Here is a 22,203-nt window from a genome sequence, read left to right on the forward strand (position 1 = left end):
TGGTGCTGATATATGTGAGGTCGATATGATGTGTAGGTCAAACAGTGATATACTGAAGTGAAAACATGTAGTAAGGATGTACAAACTACCGGTGCCATGATACAATAGCATATTAGAACTGAGGGCCTGATTCAGAGCCAGATGCTCTGACCAAAGCGCTCGCTCTGAATCAGGGCCCTCCTACCTCATTTTGGAGCAGCCTCATGGACGCTCGCATAGCTGTGGGTTACCACCCACAGTTATAGCGAGCGTCCATGATGTTGGCAGCGATGGTCAAGAACATCGCGACCATCGGCCTTGCGACGAGACCCTGCGGTAGGGTCTCGTGGCCGCAAGCACTGTAGTGATTTTGGCTCTATCAGAGCCAAAATCACTCCCACTGACATCACTAGTGATGTCAGTGGGGCCAGACCCAGACGGTAGGCATTCCCATGGCAAAGGGGGCATGCTGTCAGTCACCATCGACAGCACGCCCCCTTTGGTGCGAAACCCAGAGCGACAGCTTGGCTTGCACATTAGGGCACCATCAACCCACTTGCGAGCGTCCTATGCTCGCGAGCGGGTCTGAATTAGGCCCTGAGTCGCTAATCCCCTAATACATTTTTTATTGAAAGACACAAATGATGGAAAAGTCATACTGTACATGATAATTGTTAAACAAACAAAACAAAAATGGTTAGTTTCTTAGTGGTAAGTTTAAAAGCCCATGAAAGAAGACAAACTCCTCAAAAAAGAAAGCTCTTGGACCTTTAGACTAGGCACACTTGCACCAGAAGGTCTGAATGAACATATCAACTATTCTATTTTTTTATGATAAATTATCTTTTTAATACAATTAAATAGGTTGCCTATTTTTCAAGTCATGTAGGATAATATTTCACATCAGCCGTATCTCATATACACTGGCTGTCCATGGTTGACATTTTACAACTAAGTATACCATACCAGTAGATCTCACGATTTGTCTTTTTTATGGCAAGTCATCCATAGGTGACTACTGTAGACATTACACTTACCACTATGAAACTAACAATTTTAATTTTTTTTAACAATTATCACATGACTTTTCCATTATTTGAGTCTTACAAAAACAAGGTTAAAAGGTTACAAAACCAACTCTAAAGAGATTGGACTCCACCAATCAACAGTCAAACAGATTGTTTACAAAGTTAATTCCAGACCATAATTACCCTCACCAAGAGTGGTCGACCAACAAAGATCATGCAAAAGAGCAAGTCGTTTAATATTTCACAAGGTCACAAAGGAACTTAGGTAACCTCTAAGCAACTGAAGGTCTTTTTCACATTAGCTAATGTTACTGTTCTTGAGACCACCAGCAGGAGGACACTGAACAAAAAATGGTGTGCATGGAATGATTGCAAGGAGAAAGCTGCTGCTCTCCAAAAAGAACATTGTTGCCCATCTGCAGTCTGCTAATGATCACCTGCACAAGCCAGAATACTATTGGAACAATGGGCCTGATTCAGAGCTGAACGCTCTAACCAGAGCGCTTGCTCTGAATCAGGGCCGTCTGATTTAAATGTGGAGTGGCCTTTTGGACACTCGCATAGCTGTGGGTTACCACCCACAGCTTATGTGAGCGTCCATGATGATGGTTGCGATGGTCAAGGACCATCGCGACCATCGGGCTTGCAACGAGACACTGCGGTAGGGTCTCACTGCCACAAGCCCAGGAGTGATTTTGGCTCTATCAGAGCCAAAGTCTCTCCCACTAACATCATTACCGATGTCAGTGGGGCCGGACTCAGACGTTAGGCGTTCCCATGGGAACGCATCCGTCTGGCAGCCACACCCCCGGCACACCAACCAAAGGGGGCGTGCTGTCAGTCACCATCGACAGCACGTCCCCTTTGGTGCGAGACCCCGAGCGACGTATTCTCATTGCTCGACCGGGTCTCGCGTATGCGCACGATGGAGCTCCCTCCGTCTTGCGAATGCGCATTCGCACAACATCGACCTGCTTGCGAGCCACCTTTGCTCGCATGCGGGTCTGAATGACCCCCAATGTTTTGTGGACAGATGAGTCCAAAATAGAGCTTTTCATTTAAATGAGAAGCATTATATTTGGAGAAAGACTTCTTGAGACCTATTAATTGTGCATTGGAGAATGCCTACGGATGTGTTGTGAAAAAGAGTGAAGTATGGAAGACTGAGATAACCATACTTTATAATAGAAAGGGGCCTGATATACAGGGTGACAGGGGTAAAAGATAAAATAGTTAATCAGCTCATGGTGCCAATGGAACATGTCCCTTTGATATTGGCAGTATAACAGAATGCCAGGTTTTCAGTCCCCGTGCTGTGGGTGGGGGTCTGTTAGTGCCCGCCCCAGTGATCTTTTTGTGGTCGGCAGAACCACTGAGTAGAGTAGAGTAGTGAGTAGTGAGTAGTGAGTAGAAGCCACTGAGTCCCGGTGGTTGCAGCCGGTTTCTGTGAGCGGGTGCTCACAGCTTTCATAGAGATGCACTTGCCACTCTGAATGTGATTTAAATGGCCAACTGAGTCTATTTTGATGTCACACTGATGACTAGTATAACGTCTCTCCCTACATAAGGGCAGCTCTGAGCATTATTCAGTGCTGGAGTATATGCTCCCAAACCATACTCTAGCATTCTCACCAGTGACCACTACAGCTCATTTCTGACATTAACTTGTTTGTTCCTCCCTAGTTTTGAGCTTGTTATCTTGGTTTTGATCTTGGCTATCCTCTGTGACTGCTCCCTGGTACTGTGTTGTCTGTTTGGTTCTGACCTGGCTTGTTGACAATGTTCTACATCTTCATTGTACTCCACTCCTATCCAAAGAACACTAGTACCTGTATTAGGCAACCAAGTCTGAGGGCCATGCTGCAGAGTCCATATCTGTGAGTTGTGACAGGCAGCAGCCCATACACACCCTAAGGGAGGACATTTTGGATAGTAGAAAACTGTCAATTGGGTATTCCAGAGGGTTTTTCCAGGCTTGGCATCCACATGGCTGTCAAGCGATACTATGAAGCTTGGCCAGTCTAAAAACAGACTTCTCCTAATACTGTTTACCAAGCTCCCCAGGTACCTCTACCTATAATACCAGTTCCATTAGTAAAGCAAAAATATAAAGGAAGCACAGGGGTGGAAAAAGATAGATTACAATACTGGAACCACCATATACACCTTTAATCCAGGTGACAATGTGCTTGTCCTGGTGCCTAGCCAAGAGGGCAAATTCTATCTGGCAGGGTAAGTGATGAAGTGATAGAGCCCATAGGACTAGTAAGTTAAAGAGTATGGCAGCTGGGTTGAGCAAGTCTTTTACAGTATGTTATCTATATAAAACCGCTCTTAGAGCCTGATTCAGAGCCGGACGCTATTTGTGGACAGTCGTTCTAAAAAAGGGGCCTGCTATGTAAATTGAGCGCTCGCTCTTTGCGGTTTGTTGATGCCTCTATGTCTGAGCGAGCGAACACAAAATGTGCTGCTATTTTGTAAAGACACCCCTTTGCCGTTCACATCACATGTCATCTCCAGTATTTATTAGATTAATCAGGAACATCAAAAGACATCTGAACTGCTCGCAGTGGTTGTGATAAATTTTTCTTTCCCCTAATACTGAGAGCAGTTCAGACTAAAAGACAACCAAGTGACGTGGTCAATGACGCTCCTTTACTAATTATGCACTCCTATTAAATGCCCTTTTCACCGTTAAGCACGCCTGCGTTTGGATCTCCACTCCCCTGTTTTCAAGCACCTTCCCCTGTTACCACCCACAAACGGTACATTCTGTCAATCAAATTAGCAGCCGCTCGCTGTTTTGCGAGCGCACGATTTCCGATTGCAATGACTGGTTTGCGCATGCGCATAACGACCCATACGCATGCGCAGTTGTGCGAACATTGCTCAGAGCGAATGAGCGGTCGCTTACGAGCGGCTCTGAATCAGGCCCTTAATTCAGTGTTGCAGTGGAACATAGAGTTAGGTCTTTTCAAAGTCTCCTGTCATGAAAGTTTGATCTTCCCAGGGCAGCCAATTTGCCAGAGTTGGCAAAGCTAAGAAAGGGGGAGTTGGAAAAAGGGAAATCTTTACCAGTATATAGTCCACTTTACCAAGTCTGGCAAAGCTAAATGAAAGGTTATGTGTCAAAGATGGCACATTTCCATGTTCTTGTTATGAATCCCACTGCCTGCTCCATGTGGGACCCCTAGAACCTGGCCAGCGAGATCTTCTGCCAATAACAACCGCCCGCTGCTCCCTTTGAACTAAGAGTACAGTTTGTTTTTTTGGGAAATAGCTTGGGAGTCGATGATGTGGCAGCTGTGCCGATGGTGCAGCAATGGTGCTGCTGTTGTGGCAGTGATGCCGATGGTGCAGCAATTATGCAGATGGTGCGGCAATGGTGCTGATGGTGTGGCAATGGTGCTGATGGTGTGGCAGTGATGCTGATGGTGCAACAATTATGCCAATGGTGCAGCAATAGTCCTGATGGTGCAGCAATAGCCGTAGATAAACAGTCTATGGTTTAAATAATGGCTTTAAGACCCGATGGTGTGGCAAGTGTGCCGATGTTGCATCAATGGTGCCGATGTTGGGGAAATTGGTTAAACAGTCTATGGTTTGATGATAGCTTTGAGAGCCGATGGTGTGGCAAGTGTGCCGATGTTGCAGTGATGGTGCCGATGTTGGAGCAATTGCCATGGATAAACAGTCTATGGTTTGATGATGGCTTTGAGAGCCGATGGTGCGGCAAGTGTGCCGATGTTGCAGTGATGGTGCTGATGTTGGGGCAATTGCCGTAGGTTGAACGTTGCCAGCTTGGGAGCTGCTGGATACAGCTAGAAAGCTGTTTGGAGATTGGTGGTAGCACAAAAGCTACTTGGAGCAGCTAAGAAGCTGTATGGTGAACGATGGCAGCACGGGAGCTGCTAAATGCAGCCTGGAAGCCGTTTGGAGATAGATGGTAGCACAGAAGCTACTTGGAGTGGCTAAGAAGCTGTATGGTGAATGATGGTTGCACGGGAGCTGCTAGATGTGGACAGGAAGCTGTTTGGAGATAGGTGGTAGCACGGAAGCTACTTGGAGCAGTTAGGAAGCCATGTGGGATTTCAGTGAACCAGAGAACAGGAACAACCTGACTCTGCAGCCAGGCTGAGGGAACTCACAGACACTCTATAGTCGGCACAGGTGCAATAGATCAGTGAGTATAAATAGGCTGAAGTCCCAATCAGGTTTGCACTTGTGGAAAACACATCACTTCCTGAGGCATGCCAATCTCCTAGCAACAGGAAGAACTGGAGTAACCCCATCCTGTCTGGACATACTGTCAGAAAGTGTCAAGTCGTGACTGCGACTTGTAACAGTTGTTATGTCAAGAGCAGGACTCACTCCCTAGGAGAAGGGGAAGACAGGGTTAAGGAACCTGCTGTATCCTTCATTAAGGGTTTCACATACATGTGCACTACAGTACATGGGTGTGTGATGAATAGAAGGAGTTTGGGATCCAGTGGGTACAGCTTCAATTGCTGTCTAGCATATAGAAAAGGGGCCCTAGACTGCACACCCTGCAAATATATATGTAATGGGAGGTGCTACCTGTGGAGACCATTGTTGAAAACACAAGAATAGAAAGTACAAGTGCACTGCTCCAACATTACTAATTATAAATAATACATTATGCAATAGAATTTTGCAATACATAGAGGTTTTAGCATAATCATGGCCATGGTTATGGGCCTACCCACCGCTCCCAGGTAACCTCTGAGGGTAGGTCCCTAACCTACTGGGGTTGAAATCCAGAGCACAGGACACCCCCAAACAGGCCCAGCTGAGCCACCCCAGGGCAGCACTCTAAGGAGAGATTGTGAAGTGTAAGAAAGTATAAGATAGATAAGAGCAGCTACTGCTGCATATATAAGAAGGTGAAAAATAGAGGTTTAAAAATAATACATATATATTAAACAAACAATAAAGGTGCTAAAAGTGCAAAAAGGAAAATGTGTTTATAATGTGATGCTATGAACCAGCCCAACCAAAGCAATCCAGAGAACCCATGCCCCAAAAATCAACCCATAGCTGCACTGCAGTATAAATTTTTTTAGGTCCTACCTAGGCTTGTGCCTTGTACTAAGGTGCAGTCAAAATGCAGGAATCCCTGCTTAAAACCAAAGGGGAAAGGGTGCTAATCTAGGCTGAATGTGTCTCAAACCTTCAGGTGTGCATGAGAGCACACTAAATAGAGTATATAGAAAAGGGGGCCCTAGAATGCACACGCTGAAAATATATTTATAATGGGAGGTGCTACCTGTGTAGACTATTGTTGCAAACACAAGAAGAGAAAGTACAAGTGCACAACTCCAACATTACTAATTATATATAATACATTATGCAATAGAATTTTGCAATACATAGAGGTTTTAGCATAATTATGGCCATGCAGCAGTAGCTGCTCTTATCTATCTTACACTTTCATACTCTTCACCTTCTCTCATTAGAGTGATGCCCTGGGGTGGCTCAGCTGGGCTTGTTTGGGGGTGTCCTGTGCTCTGGATTTCAACCCCAGTAGGTTAGGGACCTACCCTCAGAGGTTACCAGGGCAGGGTGGGTAGGCCTATAACCATGGCCATGATTATGCTAAAACCTCTATGTATTGCAAAATTATATTGCATAATGTATTATGTATAATTAGTAAAGTTGGAGTTGTGCACTTGTACTTTCTCTTCTTGTGATTGCTGACTAGCAGCCAGACAATAGTTAGAGCTTTTGGGGCAAAGCTAGTGTCAGGATGTTGTTTAGTGTGAAAAAAAATGTGTGGATACAGGTTGAGTTTCCCATATCCAAAATGCTTGGGACCAGGGGTATTTTGGATAACGGAATATTCCGTATTTTGGAATAATTGCATATCATAATGAAATATCTTGGGAATGGGACCCCAATGTGCACACAGAATGCATTTATGTATTATATACACCTTATACACACAGCCTGCAGCTCATTATATACTATATTTTAATTAATTTTGTGGCTCAAGCAAAGTTTCTGTACATTTACACCCTATACACACATCCAGAAGGTAATCTTATACAATATTTTTAACAATTTGTGCCTTAGACAAAGTTTGTGTACATTGAACCATCAAAAATCAAAGGTTTTATTATCTCAGTCATGCCAAAATTATTCCGTATTTCGGAATATTCCGTATTTTGGAATATATGGATATGGGAGACTCAACCTGTATCACATTTGTGGCAAGCAAAGAGGCATTTTGACTATATATATATATATATATATATATATATATATATATATATATGAAAATAGGTAGGACAAGCGCTAATAATTAATGTACCCCTTACATTCAAACAGATGAAAAACTTCAACAACTGATCACTAGCCTATCAGATATAGACGTCAGCTCTCTGTTAATAAGTAGCTAGTAATGGTAAGTTTACTAACATCAAAGATAGTTGTACATAGATATTAATTGTAGAGTGACCGGCTAGTTTGTTATAACTATAATAAATAATTGTGTGACTAAAAACCATGTGAAAATATATATATAATATATATATATATATATAAATAAATTATAAAGTGACAGTGCAAGATGTGCAAATAATACACAATTGTGCTTTAACCTATTTCATATATAGGTATACATATATACCATCAAGTGCAAGGAGATAGTATATGTAAAACTAACTCAGTACGATTTTATATTGAAAAAGTGCAACCAGTAAAAGTTAAAAAGCAATTTAATAGTTTTAGAATGAAAACAATATTTGTTTAAAAGACAAGGCAATTCATAAAACATACACAACAGGGAGATTCGGGATTAGGTACAAAAAATGAGCTTTATAAATAGATAAAGCAGCTTATCTGAGGTAGCAGCTTAATAGTTCATGTGGCAGGTAAGGCAACAGCAGGCTCCAACGCATTTCGTCAGTTCAAGACTTCATCAAGGGAGTGGTGCTGTATTGTGGGGTCTATGTTTTTATACCCCCTTGCAAAGGACTAAACGAGGAGCAATCAACATCCAGTACCCGCCCCTTTCAATATATGGGTGGGACAAAAAAGAAAGTTGCTTCTAGGGTAATCACATGTGTTTATATATATAAGCATAATCGCTTACATCCTGAATAAAAAATACTGAAGAACAGGGTTTAAAACGGCATTATCTGGCTCTTCCGCCCATACTTGGCTAGTCCGTATATCCTTCCGCCCGGACTAGTGATGTCACGTGTACCTTGAGATGGTGTAAGTAATGCCAGTGCCCGGAAGGTGCTTCATGCCGATACCTGGAAGCTGTTTTCCGCGGTGATTCACCTCTCTATGGTTTCAACCGTGAGTCCTCCTGTTCCGATTCCACATACTTCCGCCCATACTATTACAGCCACAGAGTGTAGGACCCTCACTGAGCACTCGTTTGCACATGCATAGTAATCCCGACCTGGGGATAACAAATAAAGCAATGAAAGTATATTTTAATATTAATTTTGTATTTATCTAGTCAGCCTCTTAGTATCTGTTTGGGACCAACTTGATATCTAGGAATGTATATAAACACAGGATGATCGATTTATTGATGTAAATATTAGCCTAAAAATGATTTCAATGTTCTGTCTCCATATAAAGTGTCTTTTAGCACAAAACTTCTCCATAACCAATCCTTATTTCAGCATAGTCTTTACACATTCAGTATAAAAATTATTTTCAAGTGTACATCCGTTCAGTAGTTCTTCTTTTAATTTCAATTTCTTAATATGAGTCTTATATTTTAACACTGTTGGTTCCTCTGTATCGAATATTTTCCAAAATACTGCTGTCATGTAGTCCTTCTTCCCAGGAGACAATTGGCATGTATTTCTTTCCAGGAGATAGTTAACAAATACTGCACCCAGTACTCTCTGGAGGTCTCCCATCCAGGTACTGACCAGGCCCAACTCTGCTTAGCTTCCAAGGTCGGTCGAGATTGGGCATAACCAGAGTGGAATGACAGTATATGTATAGTTTCTCCATAGCACCTCCATCCTTTTTGTCCATCCTGGTTGCTTGAAATATCTTCTATAGTTTATTTGAAAGTCCGTGACTTGATTATGTAGATCCAGATGATCCTAGTCTGGGAACAAGTATCCCCCTGGATAAATTCTAGTCATTCTTCTTCCTTGAATGTATTTGCATCTACTGTACCCAATATTCCCAGGAGGTCCCCCTTCCAAGTACTAGTTGGGCCCAGCTAACACCCCTGGCTTATGTGAATTGGTATAACAGTAGATATTGATACATGGACTATGTTGTCTTCTTCTTATACAGGGTTTTATAAGAACGGAGCTATTTCACAGCTTTCATTGAAGCCAACAGGAGATATAGTGTTTAGTTCATAAATCCAATACATTTCTCTCCTGGACAATAAATTGCTTAAGTCTCCTCCTCTCTGTCCCAACGTCACATGTTCAATAGCTTTGTATGTAAAATCTTCTGGATTTGAGTTGTGTTTGACGGAGAAATGTTTTGAAATGACATGTCCTTCTACTTTATTTTTTATGTTTCTGATGTGTTCTTGTATTCTTATTTTCAAATTTTGTTTTACCTACATATTTTCACCCACATGTGCATTCTAAGAGATATATCACTGAAGTCGAATTGCAGTTCATGAATTCTTTAATATTGTATTCCTTGTTTTTTTTTGGAATTCTGAAACATTTTCCTTTGAGGATGATGAAATCTGCAAATATTACAATGTCCGCACTTAAAGCTGCCAACACATTTCGGGATCATATTCATTTTTGTGTCTATTGTTCTTAACATGCTTGGAGCCAACAGATCTTTTAGGTTTTTTGATTTCCTGTGAACTAATAAGGTTTGGGCTGTAATATTTCCTTTAAAACAGGATCCATCTGGAGAATATGCCAGTGTTTTTCTAAGGCCTTCTTAATAGTTTTCTCTTTTCCATTAAAGGTTGTTATAAACAGAACCATATCTTTTTCACATTGTACTTTTTGCTTATATTCCAAAAGGTGTTTGCGATACAGTTCTTTGGTTTTACTTACTGCTTCTTTTAGCAGTTTCTCTGGATAGTTTTTTTCTCTGAATCTCTTAGTATAAAGTTCTATTTGTTGATTACATATTTCTGTATTGCTACAATTCCTTTTAATCCTGTGGAATTGAGAATATGGAATGTTCCATTTCCATTTACCACGGTGCCAACTTTTAAAATGCAGATAACTATTAGTATCTACGCCTTTTATACAGTTTTTTTGTAGTGATCATCTCATCCTCTCCAGTTAAAATAAGATCTAAAAATTCAATACTAACTGGATTAAAATTCAACTTAAATTTAAGATTCATGTTATTATTCTCCACATGTGATAAAAACTGCGAAAAGTCTTTGAAAAAAATGGGGATACGTTTTTACCATGTTTTACATGGCAAAAAAAGTGCAGAAATGGGGTTTAGGGGTGCAGGCTTAAAAAAAATAGCCAGCACCCCTGGGAATAGCCCCTAAAAATTAACTGTGTCAAAAAAAGTTTAAAAAAAATATAGAGACACCCAAAAAATATTAAAATTTTTGGGGATAAAAAAAAAATAATATGGGGAACAAGTTTTTAAATAACGAATTTCATTCAGTGGGGGTTTCCAAGTATGCAGCATCTGTTTAAAAGAATGCGGGTGGTAGCGGCAGGTGCATTTTTGATGAATTTTCGAAATGTACTTCAAAATATGCTTGCACCCATTTTCATGTACCCCAAGTTTAATGGGCATAGTCAATTTTTGCCCAAAAAATACCTACAGTAAGTGCTATTCTTCATCACTTCTTCAAAGTTGGGAAAAAAACACCTGCCGCGGCTATTAAAAAATCCCAACAATATGCAGAAGGCCAAATCGGGGGTACCAATAGTGATTCCCCATGTCAGGACATATTGTGGGGTGTGTCAGGATCAATTCCTGAAAATTCATAGGATTTTTCGCAAGTCAGTTTTTCGCCGGGTCCCGATTCCGCACCTTTTAAATTGAATACGGGGACAATACACCTTTTAATGTGACTAACATTAAAATGTGCGAGTCATACAGAAGCCATCACAGATCAGAGAGATCCGTGATGACTTCTGTGTGTGTTTCAAAAAAATACATGCAGCCCCCCCGAAAAGCAAAACCAGCCCCTGGCTTTCTAAAGTATGTCCTGGTTCTAAACATACAAGGGGCCAAAATGTGTATGGGTCCCCTGTATATTAAGAATCAGCACAGGGCTTTGCTGAGCTGGCCCTGGTTGTGGAAAAATGGGACAAAATGAGTAGGGGTCCCCTGTAATCTCCATAACCAGCAACAGACTCTTTCTAGTTGGAGGGTAATGCCACAGCCAGGGAAAACATTTCACCAGTTTCCCCAGCCAAAGCATTAGTCCTGACCACTAATAAGCCCAGGCCAGGGATACCTAAGGAGTTGGGGACCCCCACTAAAGCAGTCCTCCTCTCCAAGGCACACCCAGGCCTTAGCTGACAGCCTGGGGCTATCAACTGGCACCCGTAGGTGTCGGGTGCTTGGTTGATAATGTCAAAGTGTAGTGTAAAATAGAGTTGTAAATATTGTCTTTAGCTGTGGAACTACACATCCCAGCAAGCCTCTCCCACATGCTGGTACTTAGAGAACCACAAGTACCAGCATGCGGGGCATGGTATCTGTAGTTTCACAGCCAAATAAATATGTAAAAAAACACAACTCACCACCATTTCAGTAAAAGTTTAATATAACATACCTTCACACTCACACTCACTATCACACATACTCATCTAGTATCCCTGATGCCATCATGTCTCCTTGTCCAGTAGAATTCCACAGGAGTACCTATAATAAAAAATCCATACTCACCTATCCTATGCGTAGTTCAAGTCCTCTTCGTTCCATGTAGGCATCCAGGGGGTTAAAAAAACAAACCAAAAGTACCCGAAACCAAGCCGGACAGGAGGAAAGGTATGTGTTTACGCATACCTTTCCTATGCACTAATGGCTGGGGCCCACATGCACCCATTCATTGGGCGAGTTGATTGTTTAAATGGGAAAACATCTGGATGCGATTTTGAGAATGGAGATTTTTAGTAACTCTGAAAAAATGTGAGTTCTGTTGAACTGACACCCTATTACATTGGAGAGTTATGAAAAAGTGCGAGTTTAGCACAAAACTTGCAATTTATCAAAACAGACTACCTATTACATTTGGCCCAAAGTATTAGAATATAAGTGTAATTACAATTTGATAACTGACAGAGTTACGCCGGAATTAAATTGGAGGAAAACTGAAGGAGAACATCCTGAAAGCCTGAACTCCTTCTAAAGGGCATCATACAATATACTTATGTGAATTAGCTAATTCACCATCACTAAGAGCTGCTGTATGTACATCCAGGAAACTCCTTACTGCACTCCCTGCTTGGACATTACATATACATCCCAATCTATGTGCTGCTCTTATTGATTGCTCTTGTTGTTCAAAACACCTCTGACTGGATTGGCTCTGTACAATGTGATTTTTGCCTTCATACTACTGAAAATCCTGTTTGTATTATTTTGCCTTTTTCAATTGCATCACATTTATCCACTTTAAACCTTCTTTATTTTAGTAACTACTTCCTTCACCCACTACTCACATACTTCTCTTTTCTCTATTTCTCATTTCTAGCTGTGCTCATACATTAGCAGCACTTTTCTTTTACCTGTATTTTTGGACATTTACTTACATTTATCCACAGTGTCTCTATATCTTGCAGCCTCCACTCCAGTTTTCATGTCACTTATTACCTCATCCACAACATGAACACCTTTAATTCAACCACCCCTTTTATTCAGTGCCCACATAATCCTCTACTCTACCTACTTTTTCCACCCCTATCCTTCCCCTCTAGTCTCATCCTCTTGCTTTTCCCCCTTTCTTCTCTCCTCAGTCTGCTTTCCATCCCTCTGCTTCTCTTCCTCACCTTCCATGTTCCTCCACTCTCAACCACCTACCTCCCTCCATGGCCTTGCTACCCCACCACTAAGCCCTATTCCCCCCTGTCTCCTCCTGTCAGGTCCAGGGCTACCAAGAAAAATCCAGTACCAGGGTACAGCCAGGCATACCGGGCCGGGTGACAGGGGGCATGGCCTAATCATGGGAGGTGTGGACACGCCCCCTTAGAAAAAAAACACACAAAAAAATTGGCAGCACCACAAAGTGGCGCAGTACGCTGGGGAGGGGCCGCTGTGTGCCCCTCAGCCCGGCGCACAGCCTATGGATCACTCTCCCAATAGGTGTAGGAGACTGCTCCGGCTGCTGCTTAGCAGCCACGAGCAGTCTCCCACTGCAGCTCAGCAGACAGCAGCATGTTCTGGGTTGCTGTGATGTAGGAGGGAGGGGGCAGTGCTGGACACAGGCCCCCGCCGGGCCCCTCCAGTAAGCCCAAACCTGGGTAATTAGTACCCACTCCCAACCCTCTTGGTGCCCCTGGGTACAGCAACATCCTGGGGGAACCCCCTGGAGGGGGCATGGCCACAGTATGTTGGGCCTGGCTGCACCTTTTTGAGGGTGGGTCTAGCATATGACGAGCACCCACTCACATGAGCATGGTATAGCGCCCAGTAGTTGGGAAAATGTATTTGTTATTAGGATGGTGGGACAGTCCCATAGTATCTGTATCTTTAGCTGGATGTATTTAGATGCTGTAATGTAAAAGACAAAAATACAAGTGCACCAACTCTATTTTGTACATCTCACATGTAAATAACACATAAATAAATCTATTTTTTGTTTAGAGATAGATTAACAAAGAACTAAATTTTGAAATGAGTTAATCTTAAAACACACACATTCCTCAGTGTATATCCTTACCCCCTGCTCCATGTTCCCCTCCCACCCTCTCATGAGCAGGGCCCTCACCCCACACATATTTCTCATTCCCCTACCTATACTATCATGTACTCCTAAGTCCCCAATTGGCACCTAACACTTAGTAGCTGACACCCTGCTGCTTGTGATGTGCAGCAATGTTTATGAACCATGTCCTTGTCCTGCATGGTTTTGTACTTCTAATAACTGGTTTTCTTATGTGCTCATTTATGTACATAGCAAGGCGCTGCTGAACCTTTGTGGCACCATATAAATAAAGGATAATAATGATAATAATAATTATACTGAACCTTGACAAATAATGTAGTAAAGTGAAATATTGGTAATACCTCCCCTTCCCAAGTGGTGATAATGCATTTGTATTGAACCAGAGCAGCCAATCTTTCAACAGTACAGTGTAAGAGACAATAGGGTAAATGTAATAAGTTGAGAGTTATTTTGCACATTTGCAGTTATCAAATCTCACTGCAAGTGCATTGCGAGATTGTTGCGAAACTGACAGCATGTAATAGCAAATTATAAAGAACCTACGTAACTGGCATGTGACACAACATGCGGGTCTGCAACTGTTGGAAGACACTAAAAACTTGCAAATCAAAATGCGAGTTTCATTACATGTGGGGTGTTGACTCTGAAACCAATGTAGGCATTGGTCTGGAAAAGTCACCAGAATGTGACTTCATTGGCCCTATATAATTATCACCTCTGCATGTGTTTCTCTGATAGGTGTTGGGAAGGAGATGGGTGTAGGAGAGTGTAGGTGAGGAGCAGATTAGCATTTGGAGCATGGTGAGTTGTAATAGTGATTTCTGAGTGTGTTGTCATTGTGCCCTAATTTGTCTTTTTGTCCTTGTTTAATATCTGTCTGTTGCGTTGTCCTGTGTTATTTGTGAGTGTGAGCTGTGTTAGTGGTGTGTATTAGTAAGTGTTAGTACTATCCAGCAGTGGCTCCAACCCTCTTTTGTAAGGTGAGCTGTCGCCCCTGGATTGGCTGATCAGGTCCTGATGCCTGCACAATGTATCTGGAAGGTGCCAGGACCAGCACATGTGTACAAGTGGTGGCAGCGATGCACATGCACATAACACTGGCTTCTAGGGCCGGTATCAGCTGCATCTCTTAGAAGCCTTGTAGGGATGCCTGAAAGGCAGAGCTGCAGCTTCCAATGGACCAATCATACATCCCTGTCCAGCAAGAAACCCTTATAGCAGGGGATATGTGATGCAGTGACTTCAGTTACTTCCTGTAAGCACTGTGTGGTAAACTGTAATAATCACTTCTATGATGTAAAGCTGGTTTTTTAAGCCAAATGGCAGAGGAGCTACATGAGGCCCATAAATCAGGGGTGACCCAGCAGTGCAGATCTACTTCACTCCCTTTGAAGATGAGCTGAAGCATTTCATTCCCCCTGAGATCCTCCCAGGCACCTACACTGAGTACATAGACGTCCATCCACTCATGTAACAGCTGGTGAGTTACACACAATATTTTAATATTTTATGTGCAGAAACAATCACTATAAACTTACACTTACATTTTTTGTTACAATTTGTTAATTTTATAATGTAACAATTGGAGTTAATGTCCACACAATACCCTAATGAGGGGATGTAGTTAATCGACCTATGATGAAAATGCTGGCAGCCGAATTTCTTATACCTCAAATCCGAACCGCGACCAGAAGACAAGTGCCGGAATCCCGTCATAAGTGTATATGCCGATACTGAATCCCAACATCCATCATCCTGATGCCACTAGCTGTTAGCCGCAGGGGGTTGGTTAGGAGTAGGCACCATAGGGGGTTAGGGTTAGGCTGCAGGAGGGGGGAGCTTAGGTTTAGGCTGCAGACTGCAGGGGAGGTTAGGGTTTGGTACTAAGTGGGGATGGTTAGGTTTAGGCACTAAGGAGGAAGAGTACGTTTAGGCACTAACCAGGAGGGTTAGTTTTAGAGTGTGGGTTAGGGTGGGTTCGGATGCAGGACAGGATGGTTAGGGTTAGAGGGTGAAGAAGGGTGAGTTAGGATTCTTACCTAACCCCTGTCAGGATTCTCAGCATCAGGATGCCGCTATCTGTGTTTTTGACAGCCAGCATCCCAGCTGCAAGTGTTCCATACCTAACCCCCTAATGAGTGAGAGGAGCCATACAAAAGGAACTATCATTTGCAAGTGTGGAAATGTTTATCCAAAATATAGGGGTGTGATTAGTATACGTGGCCATCTTCTATGGTAATTGGCCTCAGATGCACATAAAACTCAGCCTCATGGAATCAGTCTATTCCTTTTGAAGTTTTTTTCTGCAAGTTCTGTGTAAGTTTGCCGCTTGCAACCTATTACATCCGGAGCATTGTATGTGTAACATGGAAAAATCTGGACGGCATGTTTGCCTGATGTGAGAAGAGTTGAGGCAAGATAAGTGTGAGTTTGTATGTTCTTGTAGACTATTAAGGTGCCTACACACTTGGCGATGTGTTCACGATCCGACATCATGTACAGAGGATAGGTTTAGGCAATAAGGGGGAAGGTTACATTTAGGCACTAACCAGGAGGGTTAGGGTTGGTTAGGATGCAGGACAGGAGGGTTAGTGTTAGAGTGTGGGTAAGGGTGGCTTAGGATGCAGGACAGGAGGGTTAGTGTTAGAGTGTGGGTTTAGGATGCAGGACAGGAAGGTTAGTGTTAGAGTGTGGGTTAGGGTGGGCTAGGATGCAGGACAGGAGGGTTAGTGTTAGAGTGGGGGTTAGGATGCAGGACAGGAAGGTTAGTGTTAGAGTGTGGGTTAGGGTGGGCTAGGATGCAGGACAGGAGGGTTAGTGTTAGAGTGTGGGTAAGGGTGGCTTAGGATGCAGGACAGGAAGGTTAGTGTTAGAGTGGGGGTTAGGGTGGGCTAGGATGCAGGACAGGAGGGTTAGGGTTAGAGTGTGAAGGGGGGTGGGTTAGGATACATACCTAACCCTTATCGGTATTTTCAGAATCAGGATGCCACTGTCGGTCTTTTGACAGCCAGCATCCCAACTCCCGGTGTTCCATACCTAACCCCCTAATGAGTGAGAGAAGAAAATCTGGACGGAATGTTTGCCTGATGATATAAGAGTTGGGGTAAGTTAAGTGTGAGTTTGTATGTTCTCATATTAAGGTGCCTACACACTTCCGACACACTTCATACATCTCACGAATCGAAATCATGTACGATTTCACAAGAACTCTCCCCAGGATCTCGCTGGCACTTGTGGGCAAGGTTTGGTCAAAAAAGCTGCCAATTTGACACATGACAACACGATCTATCGTGCATCGCATCGGAAGTCCAAATCATGAGTTTACAAAACTACACACGAGGATCTTCACGATTGGCTGGAAATTTAAGTAATCATAATAATAATAATAATAATAATAATAATAATGTGCGTTGCTAGCTAGGGTGTTTAAAAAGTAGGCGCCATTTTAACCCTGTGCACATTCTGCTCTTCTACTAGTGAGGTTAGGTGTATACCTGCTGAACCCTGTACATTGCTACTGTGCTCTGCTTTGTATATGGCTTGCCTTTTACAAAGTGTGCTCTACCTGCAAGTGTGTCCTACCTGCATTCTATCCTATTCCTGAATTATGTGCTGATGCATCCCTATCAGTATAAAGTGTTGGTTGTCCAGGCTGGGGTAAAGGTTATTAAGGAGAGGGCCCAGCGAAGGAGGAGAAGAGCATGCTGGACCAAGGAGTGGCTGCTGCAAAGGGATACTCGCTCTCACATGTCCCTGCTGATGGAGATCAAGGAGAACAACCCAGATGACTACAGCAACTACCTGGGCATGGATGACGCCACCTTCCAGGAGTTGCTGAGTATGGTGATCCCCCACATCCGGAGAAAGGACAAGGCTACAGAGTGCAATCCTTGCTGAAGAGAGGCTGTTGGCTACCCTGAGGTATCTGTCTACAGGAAGGTCACTGGAAGACCTGAAGTTTGGGATCCTAATCTCCCCTCAGTCCTTGGGTGTCATCATCCCGGAGACCTGCAAGGCTATCGTTAAAGTGCTGCAGTACCAGTATTGCAAGATAAGAAAAAAACACACTACACATTTGTTTCTTGTGAAAGAAAAAGTATTTATTTATTTTTTGTTTTTTTAACTCTTTATAGAACTGTATTGTCAGCCAATAAGACTGCATTAACAACATTGTGCCAACAACACTGCACAGTAAATAAAAAAAAAATGTTGGTGTTTTTTAATATATAAATTTTAAACTATGTATATAAAATGTTGAAAATGGCAATATCACATCACCAATATTTTTAACTCCCAATAGCTGCTGTATGCCTTACAGTGGGTCAGATTGCAGATTAAACAGGCAAATAAACACATGGCACAAGTACAGATTGTAGCCCCGGCTTCCATCAATCTGTACATGCACCATGTGTGTAGTGACCTTGTTCAATCAGCGTCAACACCACCGTATAGTATGCAGTACCTATTGGGACTGATAAAATTTGGTGATAGTACAGGCAACAATAATAAAAAAAATACATTACATCTTCAAAAAATGGGGCAGTTCAACATCTGCCTCCAACATGGTAGTGTAAACAGCCTGGCTTGTGGATGGGGTACTGGGTGGGGGGGTAATATCCAACTGGGCTGGGGTGGGCCTTAAAGAGGCGGTTTTGGCAGTTGAGTACAGAAGAGGGTCTGCTATGTATGTTAAACCATGTAAATGTGAATTTAGAGACCTAATTAACAGTTCATATACTAGCCTCTGGAAATCCTTCTTTGTTTGGTCATTCATTTTGTGCATAGCGCTATTTATATGTGTCGTGAAGTCATCTATGTCATCAGGCTGTTTTTGGAGGATTTTTTCTGCCTGCTGCTGGAATATGTCCTCCGGCTCTGTGTATTGCTACTGCTGTTTTCTCCCTTGCTTTTTCTTTTTCTTTGGGGAGGTGTAAAAGATATTGGGTGGGCTTAAATGGATGGTGGGCATGGATATAAGGTAACCACCTCACTGTCCCTCATTAGACTGATGTCCGGAGTAGTGGACAAATCCGGCTCTCTGGTGGGAGTCTATATAGGAAAAAAAATGGAGAAAAAATATTATATGTTATATTTTAACCCGTTTTTTACAATTTTTCTAGTTTCCAAACACCGTAGAGGAGTGGAAGAGCATCGCTGAAGAGTTTGAAAAACGTTGGAATTTCCCTAACTGAGGAGGAGCAATCGATGGGAAACATATTTGCATCAACCCACCTACCAACATCAGATCATATTACTACAACTATAAAGGTTTCTTCAGCATTGTTCTCATGGCAGTGGTGAATGCAAACTACAAATTTGTGTTTGTGGATGTTGGCAAGAATGGCCATGCTTTGGATGGTGGTTCCTTCAAACAGACGGCATTCTACCAGAAACTCACCAACAAAACCATGAACTTGCCATCACTGGATGAGACAAAGCATGGCCTAAATTACGTTTTTGTTGCAGACAAGGCTTTTGCTTTACATAAACACATGATGAAGCTATTTCCACAGAAGGAACTAACCAGAGAGAAGAGGATCTACAATTATTGTCTATTCTGGGCATGGCGCATTGTGGAAAATGCATGTGGAATACTGAGTAACCGCTTCCGCATTTTCCACACCACCATAAACCTACGCGTGGACAAGATAGACTGGGTCGTGATGGTGTGCTGTGTGCTGCATAACTTTTTGCGAAGGAAAACAATACGAGGACCAGTCACAGCTTGACCAGAAGATGCAGGACATCCAGAGGAGATTGCCCAGTTTACAGTAGTGTCTACACCTCCAATTCAAACCACACAGACAGCACATGCTAAAGAAGTTAGGACAGAGTATATGGCCAATTTCAATAGACTAGGTGTGGTGCCATGTTAGGAGGACTGTCTGTGAGATAACTGACTAAAGTGGACATTTTGGATTATTATAAAAAAAAAGGTTTTGGTTTGTGAACTGGGTCTCAACTTACCAAAATCTCCTCAGATGGTCCACTCACTGCTGCCGCCTCCTCTTCTTCCTCTTGCTTGGCCATCAAGACAACAGACTGGCATTGTGGCTCCTAATCGCTGATGAAGCTCATCATGTTATAGTACTACAGCATTGGATGATAGAGGTCATCTGTGCCTGCTCCAGACCACTTAGAATAATCCAGTTTCTTTTTCTCCTTTATGTACACCGTACGTAAGTTCTGGATTTTTTGACATACTGTTTTCAGGGTAGCATCCAAAACAAACTTTTTGGTGTACTCCAACAACACCTCCAATGCTGTCAATTTTTGGGACTTATTATGGTATTGTCTACAGCTTATCCACCATAGACATTCTTTGGACTGTAGGATTTCAATGAATCCTGTGACAAACTCTCACTCACTATCCATAGACATTCCTAGGAAGAAGAAAAATATGGACATATAAAGTTTTAGAAATAATTGAAAAATGTTTCGTGATTTTTATTGTTGATTTTTACTTTTTATGTACATTTTTAAGTGTTTATTCATGTTATGTTGTTTTAAAGTTTTTTATCTTACAGGATTTTAATATGTTTGTTATGCTATTTTAATATGTTTTTTAACAGGATTTTAATATGTTTGTTATGTTATTGTAATATGTTGTTTTACAGGATTCTAATATGTTTGTTATGCTAATTTAATGTGTTTTTTTACAGGAATGTAATATGTTTGTTTATTATTGGTGGGCAGGGTGTATAATGCATGACCCACCTCATAATGTATAATGCACTGCCCACCTCATATCGGTGGGCAGTGGCTGGGTCATGCATTTATAGGTGGGTGGCACACATTGGTGGGCAGGGTGTATAATGGATGACCCAGCCACCCCCCGCCTCATACCGGTGGGGGCGGTGGCTGAGTCATGCATTTATATAGGTGGACAGAGGGTGGCACATTGGTGGGCAGTGGTGGTGCATCAATGCAGCAGCAATACTCACCAAAACAACAGTCAAGAGTTCAGGTGTGCAGGCAATTGTGTCCTTCTCCATCAACCCAAAATGCCGCACAAGATGGCGATTGGACATGTACAAGGTCCTGTCAGTCAAATTCCACAACATACGATGGATCGAGCTATACATCGTGAGTAAAAAATACTCATGATTGGCACCACTACATCGTGTCCTAGATTGGAAAATCTGCCCTGCAGCACAGCAGATCTGAACATGAGATGTGTGATCTGCGAGTACGCGCATCGGCATTGTGATCATAAGTGGACACTCATGATTTGGCCATATTTTACATGGTTTGTCATCACGATTCGTCGAAATTGGACAAATCATGTAAAAAAGTGTGTAGGCACCTTTAGATTGGTTGAAAGCAATTTTGCCTGTATCTTGCAAAAACCTCACATTTTTCTACAATCTTGAACCCTTTCACATTTACCCCTACAGATACAAGTGCCTTATTGGTTAGATAGAATTGATGCAGACTGTATATTGCTTTAAAGTGCAATCTTATTGAGTACTTCTGCGTAAGTAATCTGCTAAACTGTTACTTGTCTATAAGTGATCATGTCTTTCTATCTGAATTGGTCAATTTAAACTGCATCTCTGCCAGGGGCATAACTAGAACTGTTTGGGCCCCATAGCAACATTTTAAAGGGGCCCCCCTAACTTAGGTCTTACACAATGCCCATAGTAGTTCCCCTAAAACATTAAATGCCCACTGTAATGGTGCCCCTTATGCAATGCCCACTGTAATGGTGCCCCTTATGCAGTGCCCCCAGTAGTAATAATACCCCCTAAAGTAATGCGCCTGGTAACAATGCACCCTGGTAATAATGCACCTAAAAGTAATGCCCCCTGTAAAAGTGCCCCCAGTAGAAATGCCCCCTGCAGTGCCACCAGTAGTAAGGGCCCCTGTAGTGACCCTAGTAGTAATGCTCCCTGTAATGCCCCTTTAAGTGCCCTCAGTAGTAAGGGCATCTGTAGTGACCCCAGTTGTAATGCTCCCAATAGTGCCCCCAGTAGTAAGGCCCCTGTAGTGCCTCCATATGACACCCCCAGGAGTAAGGCCCCTGTAGTGCCCCCATATGATGCCCCCAGTAATAAGGCCATTGTAATGCCTGTCGAAACCGAAAAATTTGGTAAGACAGAATCTGTATGGCAATCAGGAAAACCTGCACAACGCCATCTTGTGAATGGAAGCAAGACTCCATTTGAGAAAGAAAGCTTACACAAGCACCATTTTGTCAAAAATACATAGTACACAAACCACAGTGCAAAGTTGCTAAAAGTAGCATTAACAGCTTTTTAACAATCTTCCCCAAACACATACCGATAGTGTTCAGAATACATAAAATAACTTTCCAACACATTAGAATCACCACAGACTTATATTTGA

At 42.5% G+C, this 22,203-nt stretch overlaps 1 protein-coding gene and 1 pseudogene across 1 annotated transcript in view; both read right to left on the reverse strand.

Moving 5' to 3' along the window:
• Window positions 1–19,884, reverse strand: part of LOC148479284 (vomeronasal type-2 receptor 26-like) — a 70,996-nt gene extending 51,112 nt beyond the window's left edge. Inside the window, exon 1 of the mRNA XM_088454699.1 lies at window positions 19,822–19,884. Within this exon, the coding sequence (XP_088310825.1) occupies window positions 19,822–19,884 (63 nt within the window). The remainder of the gene's footprint in view (window positions 1–19,821) is intronic.
• Window positions 8,875–8,993, reverse strand: LOC148479285 (5S ribosomal RNA; annotated as a pseudogene).
• Window positions 19,885–22,203: the final 2,319 nt, after the last annotated feature.

Source organism: Taudactylus pleione, unplaced genomic scaffold, assembly GCF_031769625.1.
Source record: "Taudactylus pleione unplaced genomic scaffold, aTauple2 ptg000627l, whole genome shotgun sequence".
Taxonomy (NCBI): Eukaryota; Metazoa; Chordata; class Amphibia; order Anura; family Myobatrachidae; genus Taudactylus; species Taudactylus pleione.